Consider the following 26,893-nt stretch of genomic DNA (forward strand, 5'->3'; position numbering starts at 1 on the left):
ATTTATTTAGAATTATAATTTATAATTGGAACAATATATTAGGAACCTAATGAGTTACACACATTAAGAACCATTAATCATTAATTAATGGAGAAGATAAACTAGAAGTTCAGAGTTGTTTAAATTAAGATTTTTTCAATGAAATGTTGGAAAAATAGTAAATACCAGTTGATATATGTTTTACTCTAAATAGCAGTGCTCTAAGTTGAAAAAGTTCCAAATAAAAAAGCACGACTAAATCTACAACTAAAAAAGAGTACACTTTCACATTTAAAGAAACAAAAAGATTATTTGGATCAAGAAGTTCATCAATAGATCTTTACTTTAAATTCATAAATCAAATATTAAATTTATTAATTTAATATTATATAAAAATTAAAGATAAATTAAAACTTTATTAATAATAAAATATATTTATATAAATATTATAATATTACATATAATACTATAAAATATATTAAACTATAGAATATATTAAACTACCATTGAGTTGGAGTCAAATCAAGGATGCCAAGATTGATACATAAAATCAAGTCAGGTTTGAGTATCTAAAATCTGTACTCTAATAGTTTTAGATTAAGAAATGGTACTATTTATCCATTCTCATCCAACTTAAAAGGCATCCCTTGACCTTTGGGCCAGCTTTATCTTCTCACTGGATGTATAAATGCGTTTCCAGCCTTCGAAATTCCCTATGATAAAAAAAAAAGCCTCGAAAATCTCCCAACAAATTAAGGTAAAAAACATGAACAGAATCGTATATTAATATTATAAGAAAGGGAAGCACATTACATTATTCATAGGGATGAAAGATACAAATACAAAACACCTTTTACCATAAAAGTGCCGACAAAGTTCTGCAAGAACAATACAATGATCATAACATAGAAGATGTTGAAACCCCAACATCAATTTTTTGAAGAATATCCTTCCTTGAAGCAAGCTATAATCACTTGGGGTAAACATGAGCTGGAAGACGAGGTTCGGCAACAGCAACAAGAGGGTATTTTTTTGGTGTAGAAAGCCCAAAAATTTCGTCCATGTTCAAGTCCTCCTTCTTCTGGCCATCAGGCAATCTCCATTTAAATCCATGAAGAAGATTTGACAAAGTTGCTTGAATTACCTTTAGTCCTAAAGGATATCCAGGACACATCCTTCTTCCAGCTCCAAATGGCAATAGCTCATAATCATGACCTCTAACATCAATAGAATTACCAATGAATCTCTCTGGGAAAAATTCATCAGGTTTGTCCCATACTTTGGGATCTCTCCCGATAGTCCACACATTAACAAGGACTCGAGAGCCTTTTTTAATGTCGTAACCATTGATGTTGATATCTTCACGTGCTGCTCTAGGCACAAGCATTGGTGCCACAGGGTGCAAGCGCATAACCTCCTTAGCAATGGCATAGATGTATGGCAAATTAACCATGTCTTTCTCTTCCACCCATCTTTCTCTTCCAATTACCCTATCAAGCTCTTCTGTTGCTTTCTCAAAAACTTCTGGCTTTCTCAAGATCTCTGAAATTGCCCATTCCACTGTCACTGCGGAGCTTTCAGTTCCACCGGCAATCAAGTCCTGAGAATCGAGAAAAACGAACTTTACTTGCAAGTACAAGAGAAAGATGCTAGGACCACTTTTGAGTGTTGGACAGTATATAATTAATTGATTAGACAATTCCAAATATTAACGCTAGGATCACTTTTGAGTTTTGAGTGTTGGACATCCACGAATTGGATGAACACATGTGCATCTCACACCTGCAAGCGTTCCCTTTATCAAGAATTTTCAATTTGTAATAAGAAGGGTAGTGGGCATTGTCCCATCTGATTTTTTATTGATGGGATAACTTAAAAAGGAAATTCAGATATATTGATGTGAACCAAAAGTTAGTCGTTGATAAAATTTTCTGCGTTACCAAGAAAATGGGCGAAGATAATTAGAGCGATTGAGGTAACTGTATACCCGAGAGTCAACTGGTATGATTACAGACCAACTTATAATAAATTTATTAGTTAAAACATAGTACCTGTGAAAATGCCTTCACTCCATGTCTTTCAAGCTTGATCTCAAGATTAGGATCAGAAGCAAGCTGCAAAAGGACATCAACCATATCCTTGGGCTCCCAGTTCTTGTCTTCCTTTCTCCTAGCTTCGTGTTCATCCAACACATGCTCCATAAACTTGTCAAACTTCTTGGATAAAGTCTTCATTCTCTTAATGTAACCTTGCAAATCTAAGAAAGCAATCCAAGGGATCGAGTCACCGATATCCAACACCCCATTAAGCAAGAACAACTCATCAAGCATTTCTTTGAATTCCTCTGGTGTTACTATCTCCTTCTCATTCTCGGAACTCTTGACTGTGTATTTCTTCCCTAACACCATACGACTAATTACGTTAAGACTCACATCTGCAAGGTGATCTTTCAGATTAATAGGCCCGCCACTTGATTTGTTAAGAGTTTTAAGGAGTGCTCTCAACTCCTCCACACGAATGTACTCGTACGACTCAAGGCGCTTAGCACTAAAAAGTTCCATTAAGCACATTTTACGTGCTTGACGCCAATAAGGTCCGTATGGAGACCATGTAATATCTGAGTAATTATAGGTGGTGTATTTGCCTGCAGCTGTTTTGGGGCGGCCAGAGAAGATAACATCGTGGGTTTTGAGGATGGTTTTTGCCATTTCAACAGAAGAGCCAACAACAACTGGGAATGATCCAAATTTGACTTGCATGAGGGGGCCATATTTTTGGGAGAGGGCATGGAGGGAACGGTGGGGGAGTTCGCCTATGAGATTGAGGTTTCCTATTATCGGCCAGGATTTTGGGCCTGGTGGTGGGTTGAGCTTGCGGCGGCGGAGACGGCTGGCTAGCAGGATAAGGGATACAGTGGCAAGCCATGCAAAGGCATAGGACATCCAAGTAGGAGTCTCCATTTTGCTTGTTGTGGGTTGTGTTGGAGGTAAAGAAAGATTTGCGGTGATAAAAATAGCATGAGGTGATGCAGGTATTTATCGCAGAGAAAAAGCAAAGCATTTGTCTCAGGAAATTTTGGATTTCTTCATGACTAGTTGGCACTGTTGCTGTCCCTAAGAGCCCAGTAAGACAAGCTAAGAGTTGGTAAGCGAAACGTCCAGAAGCTTGGGCGCCCATTCTCAACAACCATGGCCCCCACGACCTTTGTTAAAGAGGCATCTCGACAAATAATATTTGTGGTCTTTCATGCTCAGTTCAGTCGCTAATTAGGGAAAAATTGTGCAATTAGTATATTAAAAAAGATATACTGAATTAACATAAAAATAATTTTTTTATATAAAATAACATATTAAATTAATATCTTTGTTTTATGACATTTAATTAATATTACCATAGAACTATGACGTTTAATTATGATATATTTTTTAATAATATTAATTAAATGTTATGGTTCTGTATTGCCCCATTAATTTAATTAATTTAAAAAAATATTGAAATTTTATAACATGTTACGTTTTAAAAACATGACATGTTAAGTTATTGTGTTTTTAAAGTGCAAAATGTTTAAATGTTGCTCAACCGCTACAATTATTTTATTGTGTTTAAAAATAATAATATTGATTAAATGTCATACTTTATGCACAATAAAATAAAAAGTGAATTATTTTATCAAATTTGTTTTAAATAATATTATTTTTTTAAAAAAATTTAAATAAAAAATATATTTAGGATCACTTATTTGTTGAAAGGGTACGAAAAAAAACTAAATTTCTGGTTGTATTTAATTACTTTACCAGAATTTTCATGTGTTTCTAAAAACGTTTTTTTAGGAACTAGAATATGTATTCACTAATTAAAAATGAAAATCATTTTCCTAAAGATGTACATTTTTTTTTCTTATTTCTCTATTCTCTAAAAAAATGGAACACGTCAAAAATTTATTTTCAAAATTCTTCACTGTAAGAGAATAATGACCTTATTTGACTCAACTGATTTTTATGTTCACTTCTTTTGTTATTTTCAATGTAATTCAAATAAGATTTTTATTTTCTATTTTTAAAAAATGTATTTAATAAACATAATTTCTTATTTTACTATTTAAAATAAATAAGAAAAATAAAATCGAGAACCAAAAACTATTCTTTAAAGGTAAACCCAATTTAAAGCTCTCCTTAAAAGCTTGGATCATGCATGAATACCGAGAGCTATTAGGTGAAATGAGAAAAAGGGAGAGGATAAATTATATATTCATATCTATGGATTGTTAATTCAACTAACAGTCAACATTACTAGTTTTACAAGTAGATGCTGGCTACACTGAACTTTCTCGTTTTTTTTCTTTCCATGTACCACCATCTAGTGGTACATCTTACGGTTTAAAATTATTTTTTATTTAGAAATATATTAAAATAATATTTTTTTATTTTTAAAAAATAATTTTTAATATCAAAGTATTAAAATAATTTAAAAACATAAAAAAATTTATTTTTTAACAAAAAAAATAAATTTTGAATTTTTTGAAAACACGGGTTGGACCGCGTTTTCAAACAATCTTTCACTGTGATCTTTATAGATAAGAGTTCAGTTTTTTTTTTTTTAAGTTTTACATGCTTTGTGTGAGTTTTTTGTTTTTCATGGTTAGTCTTTTAAAAATCGAAAATAAGATTTTGATATAAATCAACAAGAATTAATGTTAGTAAAATATGTTTATAAATTAGATACGTTTAAACTCAAGAAGAAACTCATACTAAGACGAATAAATCTTTTGACGAAAATAAACATAACATTAATTAATCCAACTATTAGATTAAGTTTACATTCTGCAAGATTTCATAACATTCTTGTTAGCTGCAACACTTAATTATCAGGAATTTTTTGAGGGATAGAAACCAAGTCATTGTTTCTGGTGAAGAGGGAAAATCGAAAAGTACAGGGGATGTTTTCCGAGAAGCGAGTCAATCACAATTATTAAACTCATTAACTCTTTCTTTTCTTTTTTATTCGAGGAAAATTTATTTTTAAAAAGTATATTTTATAAATTCAGATATGCAAATAAAATTCCAGCTATTCTAAACTCTTACAAGAAATATATGTTGTGTCTTTCATATTTAAATAATAAAAAATATAATTATTAAACTCCATCTTGTTGATCAAGATTAATTTATAAAAAATTAAAAAAATATTTAAAATTTTAAAATATTTATGTGTGTGGGGTTAATGTATACAAAAAAATTAAAAAAATATTCCATGAAAATATAGGTTATAGATATAGCTATTCTATATGGAAAAAATTAAAAATATACAACATCAAGTATTTATAAATTAATTTTATATTTATTAAATTAATAAAAAAATAAAATAAAAAAATCTGTTCTCACTCAAGTTCTATTCATCACCTGAGTTTCAGGTTAATTTAACGGAGCACTCAGATTTAACAGCTTAATTACAGACTCGAATTTTAATTATTTAAAATTTATCCCAGGTGATGAATAGAACTTGTGACCCACAGATTTTATATCTATTATAATAGGTTGTTAAATTAACTTCAGTCAACCTAGTCAATGGTTGAATAATCACTATTCACTAGTGGAGAGCATCTTTTCTGGGAGTGAGGATGCCATTGAGATCCATGACAGCGAGTATTTTAATAATATATGGTTGTTGGAGCAAGTTTAAGTCATTTTTATTTTTTTTAATTTTCTTTCCGAACAAAGTAGTCATTTTTAATTACTACCCCGAGTTTATATTATATTATAGTATAAAATAAAAGAGAACGAGGTTTTAACTTTTAATATAATGTTTTCATAGTTCATTACTATTCATTTTCTCATCTATTATTGTGAATTTCAAAAGTAATTTTTTTTAAAAAAATTCAATTTAATTCTTAAATTTTTATTTTGTATAATTAAACATTTTGAACCTTTTTAATTTTCGCGGTCCATCATTACGTACTAGCTGGGAACCGAAAGTCCATTTATAGATCCACACAAAAAAAAAACAAGGATGTGGTTGTTAAGAGGAAAACAGTCAAACTGATTCAATTATATTCAAGTGGCCCATGGAACACACCAGTGTGAGTTTCTTGACTCCAGCTCGACCTCAAGAGCCAAGACTATGATCTTCAAAAAGCTGTCGGAGGGGTGTTCATAGGAACAGCATATATAGCAAGGTGCGTGTGAGCAGAGAGCTGGCACCTTTTTATTATTATTATTATTATTAATGTAGATGTTCGGGTTAGTTTGTATATTTCTCGACTAATTTTACATGTTCTGAAGTTAACGACCATGTAAATCTCTAATGATCCTGAGGTCTATAGAATTCAAATTAATAATTTTTAAAAAACAAACCTAAAATCTGAACAATTAAACCCTATCCCCTCATAGTTAAACTTATTCTTATGATCCTCATGGATAGCCTTACTCTATTGTTTATGGAAATGATTTCTCTAGTGACCACACAAACACTACAAGTTTAGTGCAGTAGCGCTGTTTATTATTGTTTTTTAAAATGTTTTTTAAATTAAATTAAGGTAATATTTTTTATTTTATTTTTTATATTAATCTAAAAATCTTTTAAAAATAATTTAAATAATATATATATATATATATATATATATATATATATATATATTTACAAAAATACTTTTCAATCACAAAAAATAAAAATAAATGGGACTTTAATCATGACCAAGAACTATAAAAACATTTTGAGAATATTTTCATCGGTAAATTTCCAAGGGATTTTACCGATATAAATATTCCCTCGGTATATACCGAGGAAATTACCGTGGAAAAAAAAATTAAAACAAAGCAAAAAAATGATGGCATGTCATTTTTACCAACGACATTACCGACAGAATTTTCCGTCGGTAAAGTCGTTGGTAAACTGTGAACACTGTACATCATGTCAATTACAAAGGGAATCACCGACGGAAAATTTCGCCGGTATTTTCTAGAGAGCTCAAAAACTGTTAATTTTCCAATTGCACTGTTAATTGTTGTTCTTATGGACAAAATCACCGACGGATTGAAAAGTTGTCGGTGTTATTTGACGGTTTTCTGAAAAAAATCAATTAATTTAAAATTTTCATTTAAATATTACAGATGGAATCACCGACAGATTGAAAAATCGCCAGTAATTGTTGGCGGTTTCTGAAAACTTTTTACGAAATTGAAAATTTAAATTAAATATTACGGATGGAGTTACCGACGGAATAATTAAAAAATATTAATATTCAATTATCCGTTAGTAAATCCGTCGGTAAAGCGCCCCAATAAAAAGCCTGATCCCCTTATTTCACAAGAGACAGACTCATTTCTTATTCTTCTTCTTCTTCTTCTTGTTCTTCTACTTCTTCTTCTTCTTCTTCTTCACTATATGTAAAAAACATCAATATCTATTTCTTTCTCTTCTTTTCTCTCCTCATCTCCTTCTCTTTTCCTCCATGCATGGGTATGTCTTCTTCTTCTTTCTTCTTTTATCCTCTTAGTTTTGTTTTTAATTAATATGTTTAATAAATTTTTTTCTCTCCTTAGCTTCATTTGCAACTACATTAAGGTAAGATTTTTCTTTTTTCTTCTTTTTTTCACTATATTTGTTTTTTATTTTATTTTTAATTGTTTTTGTACTTAATAATTGTATATATAAATGTTGTTGTGAGATTTTTTTTCATATGAGATCAATTTTTAATTGATTTATTTATAGGATCTTTAAATTTTTAGCAATTGCAACTTTATTTTTTTCATATGAATTTTTTTAGTTGAATTTATTTTTTGGTTTTATTTATTTGTTGCAAATTTGTTTGAGTTGATTTTCTTATTCTTTTTCCAAGCATTTTGAGTATATATTATACAGTGTTAATTTATGTTAATTTAATTATTTTATAATTTTATAAAATGAATTTTTTTAAATGTTTTTAAATAATTACCGATGGAAATTCCATTGGTAAATCCGTTGGTAATAAAAAATATTATTACCGAGGGATATACCGACGAAATGAATATTTTTTTATTACCAACGGATTTTCCGACGGACAAAAAATTACCGATGAAAGATTCACCGACGGAGCATTTCCGTCGGTAAATTAATTACCGACAGAATATGTGTCTTACGCCGATGAAAAAATTCTGTCAGTAAAACTGTTAAATCTTGTAGTGTTTAATTTTAAATAGAAAAAACAAAAAGATATATTCCATGCATTCTATCTCAATATCTCGAAACATTAACTAAGGCCCCGTTTGTTTGCAGGAAAGTAGTTTTCTTTTGTAAAGTGAATTCCAGGGAAAGTGAATTCCGGGAAAGTATTTTCCAATGTTTGGTAGTGTAATGAAAAATGAACTGAAAAATACTTTCCAGTGTTTGGTTATGTTATGAAAAATGACTGGAAAATAATTTATTAATGAATTAAATTTTTTTTCAAATTTGTCTAATATATGAAAAATATTAAATATAAATATTCAATCACTTACAATAAAAGAATAAAATCTAAAAAGTGTAATGATGAATTTTTTTTATTATATCTTATATTCATATATATCTTATTTTATAAAATATAACTATATATGTCATATAATATTATAGAGATATATCCTTGTGAAATTTTTCATAAATAAAACCTATTAATTTTTTTTTAATTTTAAAAGCTTAAAATATTTTTTTTTCATATGAAGAAAGCCAAATTAGTTTATGGTATTAAGATTTTTTTAACCACGTAAGAGTTGGATATTTGAGTTTTTTGGTATGAAGATTTTTTTAAAAGATAAATAAATACAAAAATAGTTTGATAGATTTGTTGGATAAAGATTGCTTTTTTTTTTTATGGGTATAGGGAATGATCCCTGTAATATCCTTTTAATATATATCAAAGAAGCATTAAGAAATAAATATAAATATCTTACATCAAACATAGTCATGCATAAATAATAAGTTTTAATGTAATACTAATACATATTAGTTCAAATTAATAAATATAAACATGCTAGATCGAATTAAACAAGTAAACATACTTGTCAAATAACAAACATAAACTTTCTTATCATAGTGAAATCATCTTAGCAATCAGGCCTGTAACTGCATTGGTTCACAAAATTCTGAACCCAAATTTTTCTCAAATTAGCATTTTTTACCAGAAATGCTTTTGCCAACATTTCATGTTGGACCAAGTGATCAAATGCATCCCCAAGAGTGATCTCATCAAAGCCTTCAATTTTCATCATTTCTGTATATAACTCATTAACATCAAGTTGATTTTTGCTGAGGCTTTGGATTGTAAATGCTACATCTCCAATCTTTTTAGACAACTTTTCAACATTATTATCTTCATACATGCGATTTCTCTTCTTATGTTGCCTCTTTTGTGCACTAGAGGAAGATGTCTCTTTTCCTTTTGAAGTTTCTTCATATTCCCCTTCATTTTCAATTGAAATTGACTCCTCTTCAATGTTCTCTTCCATGTTGACATCAACATATGATTTGACATAATTTCTGATTGCCATATCTTTTCCTACAACAATTATCATTGCCTCGTACATATCAAGTTTTTTGTTGAGATACTTGTCATGATTGGGATGTGCCTGTTCATAAAGTTTAGAATATGAAATTTGTTAGTTCCTTGTATAACATTTTGGAAACAAAAGTAAATATAAAAATTACGAAGATTATAATATTTATCATACCTTCACTTCTTCATCATAAACATCTTCCGAAACTTTAATCATCTTCAAACAATCATCCCAACCAAAGCCACTTTTATTTTTAAGCTTGGTTATTATTCCCCATTCTTTTTTCACAGTTTTGAGATGATTGTCAACATGCTTAGGCTCACATTGAACGTTAAACTTTTGATTAATTTCGGTAGCCACCTTAACAAAAAATTCTACTCTAAAGGTGGAAGAAGGTTTGTTTCCTTTAAGTGTCTCCTCAGCTAATTTCTCAAGTAGCATGTGAGACATAGGCTTAGACCATGTAAAGTGCTTGCCCTTGCATTTTTCATTATGTGTGGTACTCATTTCTACAAAAAAAAGGTTACAAATTTATACAAAATATAATCATACAATATTTAGATTTAATAAATTAAATATAAAAACTACAATTAATATTTAAAAGAGAATACATAAAATACATAAGAAATTATAATAAAGTCAACAAACAATCCAAATACATAACAAAGATAATACAAACTCAAGCAAGACATAATAAAAACAAACATATATAATTAACACTCAATTACTAGTTTCTTTGAGTGTTATAATCATTCCACATGATTGATGCAATCATTTCTCTTTTTGTTATCCACTCCCTATTCTTTTCCCTCTCCTCCTGTTGACCTAAGTTGATAGTTCGTCTAATTGATTCACTTTCCAAACATATTTCTTCCATAAAAAAGTCATTTGGATCAACTCCCATAATGTGATTATGAATAAAACAACATGTAAGCACAACATCTACTTGTGTTTCATAAGACCAAAAAGATTTTCCATCAATTGATCTAAAATGACTCCTCAAAATACCAAACTCTTGCTCAATTGCAGTTCTCAAAGAAGAGTGTCGAAGATTAAATAGCTCCTTTTTATTTTCTGGTGAATGTTCTGTAAACTCGTTCAAGTGATATCAAACTCCACGAAAAGGAGAAATGATTCCTTTTCGAATACCGTAACCAACATCACCAAGATAATATTTCCCTACAAATTAGAAAAAAAAATCTATTACTATCTTTAGCTAATTAAACATTTTAGATGTTTATTGCATATAATAAATACTTTATTATATACTTTCTGGAATTTTTAGACCACTAGGTCTTGATAATGCATCACCTAAAACTCGTGAATCATATGCACTTCCTTCCTAGCCAGCTAAAACATATATAAACTTCAAATCAAAAGTTATAGCTGCTAAAATATTTTGTGTTGTTCCTTCTTTTCGACCTCAAAACTTTCCTTGAATCTCAACAAGAACATTTACAAGAACATGGGTACCATCAATTGCTCCCACACAATCCTATATAAACATGAAAAAAATAATTTATAACCCTTTCTTCTAGATGTAATTAATTAATGTATAAAAATATTGATATTGTTCTCATACCTTAAAATAAGGATAGAATCTGCGATTATTCATTATCTCCGCAGGAACTGTATCCCCTGGGTCTTTGATAAGGTGTTTGTATAACTTATGAACTGCTTTTAATACAATTCTAAAGTAACGATGGATAGTTTCAACAGACCTATAGTATATACCACTAATAAAACAAAATCTTTGGTTTCGACCTATAATTTGTAAGAACACAATTACTTGCTCCCTAATAGACACATTTTGAGTTGATTGTAATAGGTTACGACTTGTGAGAACATCACACAAATTATATAACATAATTGGTTTCATACGAATTTGTTTCACGCAATGTCTATCACCTCAATTCAAAATGCTATCAATATAGAATTCTCGTTGAGCAATTGTATTTATACGTGGTTCTCTTAGTATATAAATTCTACTTCTTTCTCGTTCAATAATAGCTACTCCTGCAGTTATGACAGTTACAGCTGCTCCCATACATGTTGCATGATTAATCTTACTATCCATGATAAGAAAGTGAAGTTTTTTGATAATGAAACCTAACAAGTATAGAGAAATAGACATTCAAAAAGCATATCAAATACTTACACAATCAATATAATAAATTATGATCAAACTGACACAATCAATATATTTGGATAGCTAGAAATACTTGTAATTCTAGATGTCATGTTTAGTTCAATTATGTAGTTCAGATGTCATTAAAAATAAAAACAGAAACAATTACCAGATAACAAGTTTTGAATCAAAATCTAACAATCATCAAAACATGCATTCGTACATATGAACTGCTGCTCAGATGTAAGCACATGAAGTCAGAGAGCGTGACAATAATTCACAACCACAGTTCCTGAATCATTTGTTTCTATTAAACTAAGAATGAAGGAGAGATTGAACAAAGACTAACTTCTTTCTATTAAATAGGATTTAATTAATACATTAATCATGTTGAGATAAAAAAACCTGATATTATTTAGAAACTTATTGCCAGTACAGAAAAGAAAACAATATTAAATATTGCCAAAAAAACAGAAAGAGAATTATTAATTGGCCATTAACGAAGCAAAACCGGAATGACAGTGTTAACGCATAACAGTGCTTGGTAATTATATACATGCATGCATTTACAAGGGCAGTTCTTTATTAAAGTCGAGTCTGACAAGCTTAGGGAAGGAGACTACAAGTAGCTCTTGGTTAAGTTTAGATTCACATGCGCCTTTTGACTCCAAAAATGAAGGCTGTGCATGGAAAGGGTGAAGTTAATGAATGCCAAGCTGTCAAAAATTATCTTCATGTCGTCCCAAAAGATTGTGCAAGATGACTACACTGGGCACAACAACTTTGTCTGGGTCCTCTTGCTTTTTCAACACTGAGGAAACCCAGGAAGTGTACTTGCCGAACAAATACAAATTTGGGCACTCAAACGGCTGCTAAAAGTGGTGGAACAAATACAAATTCAGGCACTGGAATAGCCACCAAAAATGACAGATGCGATAAAGATAAGTTAGGTTGATTGCTGCTTTTTCAATAATTCGAGCAGTGAGTTGATGAAAATATTTATAAAAATATTTATAAGCACAGGCTGTTTTGTTTGTAAATTTCCACATCCCAATTCAGGTGGAGACAATATCGTGAAGTTTTGTGAAAGGGTGATGTTAAAGGTAATAATTTTTTAGCAAAACTGTTCTATTAATTCAGTAGCATTTGCTTGTAGTAATTTGCTCAAGAAAATATCAATGGTTCTCTATCTGTCTTCACCATGCTGAAGGGGATAAACTAAAGAAAAAAGTTTTTTATGCCAAGGCAATGGGTTCCCTCCAAGTCAAAGCAATTTTCCTTCTCTAGGGAATAACCATAACTCTCTCTACTGCCTAAACTATACATATTGTCAATCAAGACAATCTTGGGGCATGAAAGAGAGATAGAAGTCACGCTATTTCTTCTCAGACCAATACCCAAAAAGAATAATATCCTAAGTTATTAAAATCTATTGACAAAAAGCTAAAGATTAAAAAAGTGTGGTAGAGTAGAAATGTGGTAATGAGATGAAAAGCTAAAGATCATCAACATGCACATTAAACAAGCAAGATCTGAGATTCTATACAAAACAGATCATAAAATTGTTCTGATTTTTTTCCAAGAATTAACAAGCTCACAAGATTTATACCACAATCACAATTAAAAATCCAAATAAAGAACAGGAAACAAAAAGACAAATAATATAGAAATATTTGAGGAAAATAACTATCTGAAATAAGATGATTTTTTGTTCCAATAATGAGATATGAGAAAAGAAGATTTACAACCACAAGTAATTTTTTGAAGAGATCAGTTGTAAAGAGAAGGAGAGATTTGTTTCATTCGTAAGTGAAAAAGGAAAGGAAAGTGTTTTCCAAGAATAAAAGGGAAAGTACTTTCCTGATGTTAAAGTTAACATTTTCCTTTGACCAAAATTTAATTTTCTTTGACTAACTTTCCATGTATTTGCCAAACATTGGAAAGTGAGGAAAATGGTTTCCAGAAAAGTGAATTCAGAAACAAACATGGCCTAAATGGACATTAAATACTATGTACGATGACCGGCTTAAATCTTGGCTAAGATTAGCAATGAAGTCAATGCAAATAGAATAATATCATGTAAAAATACTAGCAATGGTACAACTGCTATCTTTTTTTTGGGTGCTAATTTGGGTAATCTCAATATTTTTTTAGGGTGAGATTAGTTTTATTTGGAATTTGTGGTTGCCTCTTTCAATAAATATGTTTTTCTAAAAATCAAACTTGTATTTTTTTCCTTACAGAGATATAATGACGTCCTAACTGCTAGACCAACACTTTATTAGTGGTACAACTACTATCTGATCCACCACCTTAAATACAAGTTAATAAAAATATTAAAATAATATTTTTATACGGGGCGTAATTGAACCCTAAAAAATTATAATAAAAGTTAATAAAAAATATTAAAATAATATTTTTATATTGTGTGTAATTGAATGTTAAAAAAATATAAATATGATAAAATTATATTTCAAATTTATTTAAATATTTTAATAATAAAAAACTAGTTTTAATTGTATTTTCCTAAATAAGTTATTATTATTTTCAAATTAAATACATAATAATTAAAAAAACTATTCAAATTCAAATAAATATTTTTAATTTCATTTAAGAATCACGTCAAAACTAAAGAGTAAGTAAATCCAGTAAAAAAATATTTGGAGTGTAAGAAAAACAAAAAAAATATTTAATGTATGAAATAACTTTTTTTTAAAATATTGAGACAATGATATTTTTTATTCACCTGAGCTGACTTGTCAAATTCATGACTCAGATTATGAATCTAATTGGGCTTAATAACATTGTTTTTTTAAATAATTTTTTATAATTATATAATTATAAAAATATAAACTATGCCGAATAAAATCAATTTAAAAAATGATTGGTTGTAAAAATATTGTTAATATTATAAAATAATTGCTATACTTGAACTGAAAATAAAGTAAAAAATGAACGTTATTTAATAAAATCATTTCTAAAATATACTCTTAAAATTTTAATAAATATATTCACCTTATATGTTGTTATTCAAAATCCGGTCACCACTGTTTTAACTAGAAAATGAAGAGGGGGAGGGTTGCCCTAAAAATTAATTTTTTTTTAACATATTTTTACCTAAAACAAAATAAAAACCTACCACCTAAGAAAACCCAAAACACGCCAAAATCATTTTAAAAAAATACAAATCAACTTGATTAAAAACATTAAAACCAAATTTGATATGCTTTTCCGTCCTAATTAAAAAGAAAAATCATCTTCATTAAACTCCACTAGAAAAAGAAACTCTTTAAAACAAAAATCCTTATTTTTTATGGTTAGATTTTGGTTAAATGATAACTTGGTCGTTTTCCGATGAGTTTTCTTTTCTTTCTCTAAATGAGGGGTGGGAAAATGAAAAACAAATTTTTGAATTAAAATAAAAATTCTAAAATCTTTAAGATTTGTTGTTCACTTTCTTTGTGCTTTACATTGTGGTCCTTCCACTTTAAATTTTATTTTCTAATTTAATTAAAAATCTTATCTCATGAAATTAGGCTAAAAAAATCAAATAAAAAAATATTTAAGAATAAAATTTAAGATAAAAAGGATGAAAATGAAGGTGAGAGCCCTTAGTTTTCTGTAGTGATTTCGGCTAATGTCATGGGTTTTTGAGGATGGCTTCAGCCACTTCAGCGGAAGAGCCTATAACCATAGCGATTGACCCAAATTTGACTTGCACAATGGGCTCATATTCTTTAGCAAGTTCGTGAAAGGAACGGCAGGGAAGTGAACCTATTTGGTTGAAGTTTCCGATCATAGGCCATAGTTTTGGGCCTGGTGAAAGCTTTAGTTTACGGCAGCTCCATAGCAGGGAAGTGAACCTATTAGGATTGTCCATTTCTTGCGGTGGTTATGTCAAATTGGCAGTGGCAGCAGTGATAGGGTGATACGTTACTCGATTAGAGTTATTACAAGCATTGTAATAATTGTTTTTATTTTTCTTTTAATATATTAAAACGATAAAAAAAATTAAAAAAAACAAATTTCAAAATTTTAAAAAATGTTGTTCTTCTGAAAGCGTTTCCAAGCAGCTCCATAGCAGAAATAGCTGTTCTTGTGTAGTGTCACTGCAAAACAAAGTTAAACATGTCATGATGTTGTAATTTAAATGGATTTTCTTTTTGATTTTTTTTTAACACAAATGGAATCTTACAAACTGGAAATTTTTGTTTTTGTTTGTTTTTTTAAGCCACAAGAGTTTTTAGTGTTACAATTTATTTTTGTGAAGCCAAATATTGGAGGATATTGCTGACTAAGATTGAAGTTAATAACTGATAAATCATTGAATGAAAGTTATTAAAATCATGAATTGAGGTACATCCCAAAATTCTACATACTAATGTATTTACCCTATATTATTTTATTCCCCATACATTCTTGCATATATATATATATATATATATATATATATATATGATGTTTTAGTTCAATTGTACCCAAATTTCATATTATCACTCACAATTAATTTTTCTCCATTTAAAAAAAAAATAGCTTTGTTTATTTTGCATTGTTTGTCAATCTTTTGCCGACCTTAATTATTGCCAACCTTGAACAATCGGCATTAAAGTTTAGTATCTTCATCTTTTAACTCCAAAGATAAATTTATTATTTTAACTATAGTATACCAAGCAAATTTTTCCAGCTTCATTTCTTGGAAACATAATTAAACTTAACACATCAATTCATTTTAAATTAAAATTACTACTTTGCAGACCTCCAAATTTACATTTCTATTCTTGCTAATCGTGAAATTTGATTCCAAATTAATAATTTTTTAGCTAGAAAAAAAATCAAGTCTGGAAATTTTTAGCTTATATCAAAAAGTCGAGAATACAAAACATACTTTTATTTGAATTACAGAAACAACACAACGATGACTTCGTCCTAATACAATCATCGCATACTTTTATTTGTGGGTGCTCTTTTCAAAACGTTTTTAAGATAGATGTTTTTTTTATATATATATTTTTTTATTTTTCGCATTGAAAGATATATAAAAAAAGACATCATTTTTTTAATAGAAAACCACTAATTAATAAAACACCCAACAAACACAGTATCAAAAACATACTTCCTCCAAATGCGGCCCGTAGGATAATCATCACATAGAGTACATGTGAGCTGGAAGTCTGGGTTCAAGTTCCGCAACAAGAGGGATTTGCTTAGGAGTGGAAAGGCCAAAAATCTCCTGCATGTTCAACTCCTCCGTTGTCATATCACCAGGCAACTTCCATTTAAACCCGTGCAGAAGATTTGCCACGCTTGCTTGAATCACCTTGAGTCCTAGACTGTACCCAACACACATCCTCCTCCCAGCTCCAAATGGCAACAGCTCGAAATTGTGACCCTTGACATCAATCGACTTGCCAATGAACCTCTCTGGGCAAAATTCGTGTGGCTTCTCCCATATGCTTGCATCCCTTCCAATGGTCCATACATTTACCATGACTCGGGTGCCTTTGGGAATGTCATAGCCACCAAGTTGGATGTCTTCCCGAGCAAGTCTCGGCACTAGGAAGGGTGTCACGGGATGCAAACGCATGGTCTCCTTGCAAATTGCATTCATAAATGGCAAGTTAACAATGTCTTTCTCTTCAACCCACCTATCTCTTCCAATTACTCGATCTAGCTCTTCGGTTGCCCTCTTGAAATACTCTGGCTTTTTCAAGAGCTCGGCCATGGCCCATTCTGTTGTCACCGAAGAACTCTCAGTCCCACCTGCGATCAAATCCTGCCGAAAAGGAAGTGGAAAAAAATATTCACGAATTCACAGCTTTTAAAATAATTTGAGCGTGTGTAATCAATTCGGAACTGTTCACATGTTGATTGAAATGAATTGAACATACCATTGTAAATGCCTTGACTGCAGTCCTGTCGAGCTGGACTTCAAGATTAGGATCATCAGAAAGCTGCAACAGGACATCCATCATGTCCTGAGGCACATAGTCCTTGACTCCTTTTCTCCTTTGCTGATGCTCATTCAACGTATGCTCAAGAAACCCATCAAACAACTGCCCAACGGCCTTCATTCTCTTAATATTGAAAGCTAGCAAGAATTGATACAGAGATGAACAAGAAGCAAAATAGAAGTAGGGAAAGATGCTGCTGTAATGCAGAGGAAGAAGAAAAATGTCTATGTGTTTTATTCACTTGATACGTTCCCAGCATTGTTACATTCATTTTATATCAACAGAAGATGAGAAGCTTGGTTACGTTTTCTACTCAACTGTAACAGAATTCATTAACTGCCTAACCATATTAACAAACTCGCTAACCATTATATTCTCTATTCTCTTTGACAGGTGGCTGAAGCAGAGGTGGCTGAAGCAGAGCATTTGTTATCTTGACATTCCCCCGCAATCATATGCTTGGAGGAACCAAGCATAAGATTGGAACAGTGATGCCGAAATAAAGGAGTGGAAAGGCCTTTAGTGAGAATATCGGCAAATTGATCAGCAGAAGAGACATGTTGAACCAACAAATCTCCTTTGATAACACGTTCGCGAACAAAATGATAATCAATTTGGAGATGCTTCATTCTGGAATGGAAAACAGGATTGGAAGCAAGGGAAATAGCAGAGATATTATCACAATGAATGATCGGAGGGATATGTAAAGGAATGTGAATGTCACAGAGAAGCTGACGAATCCAGGCAAGTTCAGCAGCAGCAATCGCGAGAGCGCGATACTCAGCCTCAGTAGAGGATCGAGAAACAGTATGTTGTTTCTTAGAAGCCCAAGAAATAGGACTGGAGCCGAGGAAGACAAGAGAGCCAGAGACAGAACGGCGATCATTGGGATCACCGGCCCAGTCAGCATCACTATAAGCTTGGAGATTAAGAGGACCAGCCTGAAAATGAAGACCAATATCAAGGGTACCTTTAAGATACCGCAAGATCCGTTTGACAGCAACAACATGAGAATGCATAGGATTATGCATAAATTGGCAAGCCTGGTTCACAGAGAAGGCAATGTCAGGCCTTGTGAACGTTAGATACTGCAAGGCGCCAACGATGCTGCGATACTGTTGAGGATGAGAGTAGGGCTGTCCATCATCTTTAAGCAAATGATGATGAGGAAGACAAGGAGTATCATAAGATTTGGAATGCTGTAAATCAACTCGACCAAGTAAGTCAGTGATGTAACCTGTCTGGGACACAAACAAACCGGAAGGGAGATAAGAGATCTGCAGTCCCAAAAAATAATGCAACCTGCCGAGATCCTTCATATCAAATTCTTGAGTCAAGGCATCAACGACTGAAGAAAGAAGAGAAGCATGACTACCAGTAAGTATGATATCATCAACATAGAGTAGCAAAATCACAACACCAAGAGAAGAATGCTGAACAAACAAAGAGGGATCAGCAGGAGATGCTTGAAACCCCAAACTTGGTAAAAAACTGGTAAAGCGTTCATTCCAGGCACGGGGAGCCTGTTTAAGGCCATATAACGACTTCTTGAGTCTGCAAACAAAGTCAGAAGGATGAAGCTTACTCACAAAACCTTGGGGCTGAGTCATATAAACCTCCTCATGCAGAAGACCATGCAAAAAGGCATTGGTAACGTCAAGCTGTCGTAAAGACCAGTTAAATTGAGCTGCAAGAGCAAGGACCAAACGAACCGTAGTAGGTTTCACGACAGGACTAAAGGTTTCATTATAGTCAATACCCTCCTCTTGACTGAAACCCTTGGCTACCAACCGAGCTTTATGCCTAGCGATAGAACCATCCGCATTCTTTTTGATTCTGTAGACCCATTTACAGCCAACAAGATTCTTGGCAGGTGGGAGAGGCACCAAGTCCCAAGTACCTTGGGCATAAAGAGCATCAAGCTCTTCCCGCATAGCAGACTGCCATTCAGGAATGGTGGAAGCAGCCTTGAAAGAATGGGGTTCAACCTGAGAAGAAGCAACAAACTGTACAGAGGCAGAGTAAGCCCTTTTTTTGGAGATACCATTCTTAGACCTGGTGGTCATGGGATGAAGATTTAGTGGTGAAAGAGGTAAGACCACACATAGATTCTCAGGCTGGAAGTCAGGATCAACAGGGAGAGGGGACTGTGTAGATGACAGAATGGGCAGAGGCAGAGACAGTGTAGGCTGTGAGGAGGAACTGTGAGATAGTGCAGACTGAGAAGAGGAACTGGAAGACAATAGAGGCTGAGATGTAGCCGCTGGAGTAGGAGGAGAAATAAGAGGGAACACAGTGGGATGTAGACAAGGAGATGAGGAAGTGGAAGGGGATACAGGAAGCACATGTGAGTAAGGAAACATGGATTCATCAAATAGAACATGTCTAGTGACAAAGAAACGATTTGTGCAAATAGAAAAACAAATATACCCCTTATACTGACCTGCATACCCCAGAAAAATACAAGTGGAAGTCTTAGGCTGAAGCTTGTTAGAATTATAAGGCTTGAGTAAAGGAAAACAAGCACAACCAAAAATTCGCAAATGATGAACAACCGGTGGAGAACCATATAGCAGGAAATATGGTGAGTTGTGTTGAAGAATTTGACAGGGCATTCTATTAATCAAATAAATGGAAGTAGCACAAGCATGAAACCAAAATTTCGGAGGTAAATGGGCAGTTTGTAATAGAGTGATGGCTGTTTCTAAAATATGCCGATGTTTACGCTCAGCAAGGCCATTTTGTTCCGGAGTGTAGGGACAAGACATTTGATGGATAATACCCTTGGTAAGGAGGTAATGTTTGAATTTATTACTAAGATACTCACCACCCCCATCACTTTGAAAGACTCGAAGAGTAGCAGAGAATTGAGTAACTAAGAAGGTATGAAAGTAAACAAAAATGGAATAAACCTCTCCTTTATTGATCATTGGAAAGATCCAAGTAAATCGAGTACATTCATCAATGAAGCTAACATAATATCTGAAACCTTCAACAGATACAGTGGGAGAAGGCCCCCAAACATCACTGTGAATGACCTCTAAAGGGTTAACAGATTTAACTGCCGGATAAGGAAAAGGAAGTTTGGCAAGTTTACCTTCTAAACAAGTGGTACAAACAAATTTGGATGTGTCTGAGGTGAAAGAAATCTGGGATTGTTTTAACATGGCAGAGGTGACTGTGTTAGAAGGATGACCAAAACGCTTGTACCAAAGACTTGTGTTGACCTGTTTACCAAGATAACAAACCAGATTATTTGGAAAGAGAGACTGTGAAGGAAACGAAAAAGAGAAAGGAATAGGATATAACCCAGCTCTACACAGTCCCTTGAGGAGAACATTCCCCGTGATTTTGTCCTGAATCCAAAAACCAAAAGCATCACAAATAAAACGGCAGTTGTTATCTTTGCACAGCTTATAAACCGATAACAAGTGTTGAGAGAGTTTTGGCACATGCAAAACTTGCTTTAATTGTAAGGAGCAATGAGGAACATCCAGAGTAGAGGAACCAATATTAGAAATGGTCAAACCTGAACCTCCTGCAGTGGTAACAGTATCAGCTCCTGAGAAAGGTGCAGCCAGATTAAGTTGAGCCAAATCAGAGGTCATATGTGTGGTGGCACCAGTATCAGCCACCCAAAATTGTTCTGGAGGAGAAGGAGGTGGGAACGCAGCATGCATAGCACTAAGGTTACTAGAGGGAGGCCGGCCTTGATAGCTGAAATTACCTCGATGATAACACTGAACAGCAGTGTGCCCAAATTTCCAACAAATTTGACATTGAATGGAAGAGGCAGAATTATTGAATATGGTGATAATAACGCCAGAAACAGAGATTAGAAGTAGAGAAATCACAAGCTCACAAGATACTAACAATCCTAAGCTCTGATACCATGAAAGCTAGCAAGAATTGATACAGAGATGAACAAGAAGCAAAATAGAAGTAGGGAAAGATGCTGCTGTAATGCAGAGGAAGAAGAAAAATGTCTATGTGTTTTATTCACTTGATACGTTCCCAACACTGTTACATTCATTTTATATCAACAGAAGATGAGAAGCTTGGTTACGTTTTCTACTCAACTGTAACAGAATTCATTAACTGCCTAACCATATTAACAAACTCGCTAACCATTATATTCTCTATTCTCTTTGACAGGTGGCTGAAGCAGAGGTGGCTGAAGCAGAGCATTTGTTATCTTGACAAATATAGCCTTGCAAATCCAAGAAAGCGAGCCACGGAATTGAGTCTCCGATATCCAACACCCCATTAAGCAAGAAAATCTCATCAATCATTTCCTGGAACTCCTTTGGCGAAATGTACTCCTTCTGGTTCCCAGTTTTAACTGTGTAGTTCTTTCCCAACACCAGGCGACTAATCACACTGAGACTCAGATCTGAAAAATTATCTCTTGCATTGATGGGCTTGCCAGCTGACACGAATAGCTTTCTTAGGAGAGCATGCAACTCCTGTACGCGTACAGTCTCAAATTGGTCTAGACGTTTGGGACTAAAAAGTTCCATGAGGCAAACCTTACGTGCTTGTCGCCAGTACGGTCCGTATTGTGACCACGTAATGTTTGAGTAGTTATAAGTGGTGTATTTTCCGGCAGCAATTTTGGGACGATCAGCCAGTTTGACATCATTGGTTTTGAGAACTGCTTCGGCCATTTCTACAGAAGAGCCCACAACAACTGGAAATGAACCAAACTTGAGCTGCATAATTGGCCCGTACTTCTGGACAAGGGCGTGCATGTTTCTGTGTGGGAGCGGCCCTGCAAGGAGGTTCAAGTTTCCAATTATAGGCCACGGTTTGGGGCCTGGTGGCAGGTTGAGTTTGGGACGGGTAAGGTGGCGGAAGAGGGTTATCACGGCTACGGTAGCAAGCAAAAGTAGAGAGCTCCATTTTGACAGTGGTAAGGATGACTTGTGTGGAAGCTGTGATCCAAGCAGAAGCGGTTATGAGTCTATTTATAGGACACACATTTTGTATTGTTGGAATATGCAAGAGTGAAGTTTTTACCAGAAACACTGTTTTTGTTAAAAAAAATTATCCCAAACATCATTCAAAACCGACATAAAGTGAAAAGACGTTTTGGACAAATTTATAAATAAAACTTTTTAAAATATTTAAAAAATATATTTTTTTAATTTTTTATATATATCTTACAAGTAGGCTTGCTCAATTTTCATTTTCTATTTATAGCTTTTTTTTAAAATAGAAGTAATTTTCATTTCATAAAGCATAATTAACAAATATATCTTCATATTATAATTGGAGATTTTTGTTAAGTGAAGATAATTTTTATTTCATAAAATATAATTAATAAATATATCTTACTTTTTGTTTTGTTAAATAAAAAGCTTTAACTATTGTACAAATTGGTTGTATGCTCTGAATGTACTTTACACCTTTCATTAGTTACGCATTAAACAAAATTGAAGGTATCATGTTTATCTTTCTTCTCCCAAAATTTTCCATGCTAGCGTATTTAACTATATTATTTTATTCTCCATACATTCTTGCATGTATATGATGTTTTAGTTCAATTGTACCCAAATTTCATATTATGACTCAAAATTAGTTTTTTTCCATTTTAAATTATAGTTATCTCTATGCACTTAGTGATTTATGTAATAAAGTTAGGTGTTGTGTCACAGTTGAGGGAGCAAAAGAATGTGAAACTATTGTTGTATAATTAGAACAACATCGTTTAACACTTTCACTTGATTGATGATTTGCTAGAGATTTAGAGGAGTTGAAGTATCTACTATAAGGAGGTCAGATACTCTCTCATGTCTTGAAGTTTTTAAATTATTACTCTCTCATGTCTTGAAGTTTTTAAGTTATTAGTCATTGAAATAACTTTTGGTGATGAGAAGTGAAACAATAAAACTAGCTTTTATTCCACTTCACACATAGAACACCATTGTTGAAGTCAGGAAAAAAAAATTGAATTGGATTTGGCCTTTTCATGGATGCTTGATGGGGAAATAGGGTGACGAAATTTGGCTACTGGTTAATGGATAACTTTACTTGATAAAAAAAGAAATATTGTACAGGAAAATAAAAAAATGATGAACATAGGAGCGTGTGTTATGATTGTTATTGGTGGTCTCTGACCCTTGTAAATACAATTGTTTATCATGTGACTTGATGTATTTATACACTTGTTCAGTTGAGCTTACTTTATGAAAAATGAATTAATAAGCTGGTGAAGAATAGAGTAACGATGGAGAATAATTATTTTTTCTTGTATGCTTGTTGGATTTTATGTGGTGCTATGTTATTATAGGAAAAGTTGTGGTTGAGAAATATTAGTGTTCACTAAGTAGACAAGTTAGTGGAAAATAATAAAAAAAATATCTATATTCCTATGCACAAGCACAGGAGAGCATGGCATTATCCTAACTTTTTCAGAGGTCATGACCAATGTTATCAAACTCGTGATTTGACTCGTAAAATCATATCATTTTACGAGTTCATTTGTATAAAACATGTAAAATCAGGTTAAAAACTTGAAAACTAGGAAATTCAGTCAAAAGTGATCAAACTCGGACCAAGTTTGATAAAAGTTATAATTTACAAAATCTATTATCGCTCACTCACTCTATTGACTACTCTGTAATTTTCACGAATCCCTTTCGAGTCCCCACTCTCCTTTCCCCTTTGTCTTATTCCCTATCAACATCAACGGATCTGATTGTCTTCACTCTGTTAATCTCACTCTTCAAGAGCAACACCTGAAAAGGAGTCTTAGCTTTAAGTGGTCTTTCTAAATTCCAAGCTTGGCTTTGTTGGGTACTGGGTAGGCTTCCCCCGTCGTACTGTTCACCTTTTATGAGTAGCCAATTTTTATTGATGCTTTTACGGGGGTTGTTGTTCATGTCAATTCTAAAGTATAGAGCTGCTCAATTTTCCCATGAAAGTAAAAACAAACTCTTGCACGCTCATTTCATTTTCCGGGAGAATCCAATTGTGATTACTGCCTCATTATGATAGAATGATGGATATGTGGGAAGCTCATGTAAAGAACAAAATTGGAAGCCCTCTTTGTTTAAGAAATCATTCAATTCGAGAGAAATCATTTAGTTTTGGGAAATTCAGGGTTTTGGACGTTAGAGTTTTGAAGCGTAAAGTTTCTTCTTTTAGGGATCATTCTTTGAATGTCAAAGCTATGGCTAAGAAGAATAGCAATGACAACTCAAATTCCTTTTCTTCTTCTCCTTATCCTTCCGGTGTGTTTTTTTTTAATTTATAATATTAAACTATTATTTTGGTTGAATTTTGTATACTTTTTGATGATATTATGTGATTATATATTTGTACTGAACAAAGAAGTGATTGAAATTGAATTAATTAAAAGAAATAGACTATTATTAATGTAAAAAGAGTTTTGATGTTTGTTTTACATGTAATTAAGGAATTTGAAGGCATTAGATAGAGTGAATAGTAGGAGAATGGATTATGCTGGCAATTCATTGTTCTATGAATTTACTAAGAAATGTTAAGAACGGATTGAGTTGTGTAGTCTTGTATGTGTATAATAAATTGGGTTCGCATGATTTATTAGCAGAAAAGTATCTAAGAAGAATTAGTTTTGGTTTCAATTGAAATTATGTAGTTGGAGTGTTCTGTTTATATATAATGTGCGCATGAGCTGTATTAAATCTTAGATTGATTCTGATTTGTATATATATATATATAGGAACAAATAACTTTCCTATTTATCCTCTCTGTATTTTTCCTATTCTGTCTTTGAATTGTAATTATATGTTGCCTCCTGTGGAGAAGAATAAAATAGCGAAGTAATATTACAGAAACCCTATTGTTTATATGGTATCAGAGCAGGCTCAATTCCAAAGATGTCTGCAGTAAACAAAATCAAATACAAACCTTGAATCCCTTCTCCTCCTACAAAAAAAATTTGTATCAAGCTGTTGTTCTTATTCTACGAAACAAAATCTTCTATATTTCTAAAACGTCACTCACAAGTTTTTTGCTTTCTTTTTCATCTGGTATTCCTTTTCTTTCATGGCTACAGATATGTCAACTGCAATAGTTCTAACACTAACACAGCAGATTATTGTACATCAAGATAATTCTACCTTTCCAACCGGAATCATCCTTGATGAAACCAATTATCTATTATGGTCTCAACTCATGGAGACGCGCATAGGGGCTCGCAACAAAGTTGAATATCTCACAAGAGAAATAACAAAACTAGAATTTGGAGATCCCAATCTTGGAGCGGATCATTGAAAATCATAGAGTAAAGAGTTGGCTTATTGATGCAATGGGTCCAGCATTAATGCAACGATTTATTCGCCTTTCTAGAGCCAAAGAAATATGGGAGGCCGTATCAAAAACATTTTATGATGAATCAGACGAAACTTGTATCTTTGAATTGAACCAAAGATCTTTCTCTACCAAACAGAATGGTCGCCCCTTATCAACTTACTATAATAAACTTGTTACTATCTTTTAAGAAATTGATCACAAAACAAAATCTCAGAAAGGAACAGTTGAAGGGGTAATTCAGTTACACTCCGTAATGGCTAGGCTTAGAGTTTATATTTTTCTGAGTGGACTTGATTTTGAATTCAATCAGGTTGTGGTGAAATCTTGCGTAAAGATCCAAAACTTGATTTGGAGAACACATACGCATATATCAGAACAAAATACCAGCAAAGACAAACCATGGGAAGCTATCATCCAATCTTTGAGAATTTAGCTATGCTAACCAAAACTCCCCGACAAGGATCATCATATGAATCAGTAAACAAATGAAACACTCAATTATCTAGAAAGGTTAACAACCTAGCCTGCGCTTATTGTGGAGAAAAAGGTCATTCACAACAGCGGTGCTATGAGATTATTGGCTATCTAGAGTGGTGGGATTTCTCAAAGAAACCTCAGAAAAAGATCTCAATAAGAGCTATGACAACATCCATAGAAGATCAACAGCTGCCTACATCAAACATTGCCCATCCTGGTAATGTTGGTAAAGTATCTGTATTCCCTGTAAATTATAAGCATAATGGATTGTTGATATAGGTGCATTTGAACATATGACGAGAGACGTTAGACAATTACAATCTTTACTCCTTTCTTCTCAATCAGTTATTTGCACAGCCAATGACAATACCTCCCCTGTTATTGGGAAAGGATCTGTTATTTTGTCAAATACACTCACACTAGATACTGTCCTTATTGTTCCTTCTCTTGAATATAATCTGTTATCTGTTAGCCAAATTACATCCATTTTTCATTGTACTGTAACATTTTGGCTCTCTTTTTGTGTCTTTTAGGACATTCTAACCCGGGGGATTCTTGGT

General features: G+C 32.5%; 2 protein-coding genes across 2 annotated transcripts; both read right to left on the reverse strand.

Annotated features, from left to right (window-relative positions):
• Window positions 1-737: 737 nt before the first annotated feature.
• Window positions 738-3,002, reverse strand: LOC133701761 (trimethyltridecatetraene synthase-like). Its single transcript, XM_062125839.1, has 2 exons — window positions 2,031-3,002; window positions 738-1,579 (listed from the first exon to the last, which is right to left on the reverse strand). Exons 1-2 carry the CDS (start codon window positions 2,937-2,939, stop codon window positions 950-952), a joined length of 1,539 nt encoding a protein of 512 aa, XP_061981823.1. The 5' UTR covers window positions 2,940-3,002; the 3' UTR covers window positions 738-949.
• A 13,700-nt stretch (window positions 3,003-16,702) lies between these two features.
• LOC133701931 (dimethylnonatriene synthase-like) lies at window positions 16,703-26,820 on the reverse strand. Its single transcript, XM_062126130.1, has 4 exons — window positions 26,704-26,820; window positions 21,760-22,492; window positions 17,496-17,695; window positions 16,703-17,380 (listed from the first exon to the last, which is right to left on the reverse strand). The coding sequence occupies exons 1-4, from the start codon at window positions 26,818-26,820 to the stop codon at window positions 16,751-16,753; spliced, it is 1,680 nt and encodes a 559-aa protein (XP_061982114.1). The 3' UTR covers window positions 16,703-16,750.
• Between the last annotated feature and the right edge of the window lie 73 nt (window positions 26,821-26,893).

Source organism: Populus nigra, chromosome 8 (genome assembly GCF_951802175.1).
Source record: "Populus nigra chromosome 8, ddPopNigr1.1, whole genome shotgun sequence".
NCBI classification, from domain to species: Eukaryota; Viridiplantae; Streptophyta; class Magnoliopsida; order Malpighiales; family Salicaceae; genus Populus; species Populus nigra.

What these genes read in the sequence shown, in the direction of transcription:
- LOC133701761 (XM_062125839.1), bottom strand. Translation starts at nt 2,939, where the DNA reads ATGGAGACTCCTACTTGGATGTCCTATGCCTTTGCATGGCTTGCCACT. An exon ending in GAGTGAAGGCATTTTCACAG is followed by an intron (nt 1,580 to 2,030) that starts GTACTATGTTTT and finishes CTCGATTCTCAG; the next exon opens with GACTTGATTGCCGGTGGAAC.
- LOC133701931 (XM_062126130.1), bottom strand. Translation starts at nt 26,820, where the DNA reads ATGGATGTAATTTGGCTAACAGATAACAGATTATATTCAAGAGAAGGA. An exon ending in GGATTTGCAAGGCTATATTT is followed by an intron (nt 17,696 to 21,759) that starts GTCAAGATAACA and finishes AATTCTTGCTAG; the next exon opens with CTTTCAATATTAAGAGAATG. An exon ending in CAGTCAAGGCATTTACAATG is followed by an intron (nt 17,381 to 17,495) that starts GTATGTTCAATT and finishes CCTTTTCGGCAG; the next exon opens with GATTTGATCGCAGGTGGGAC.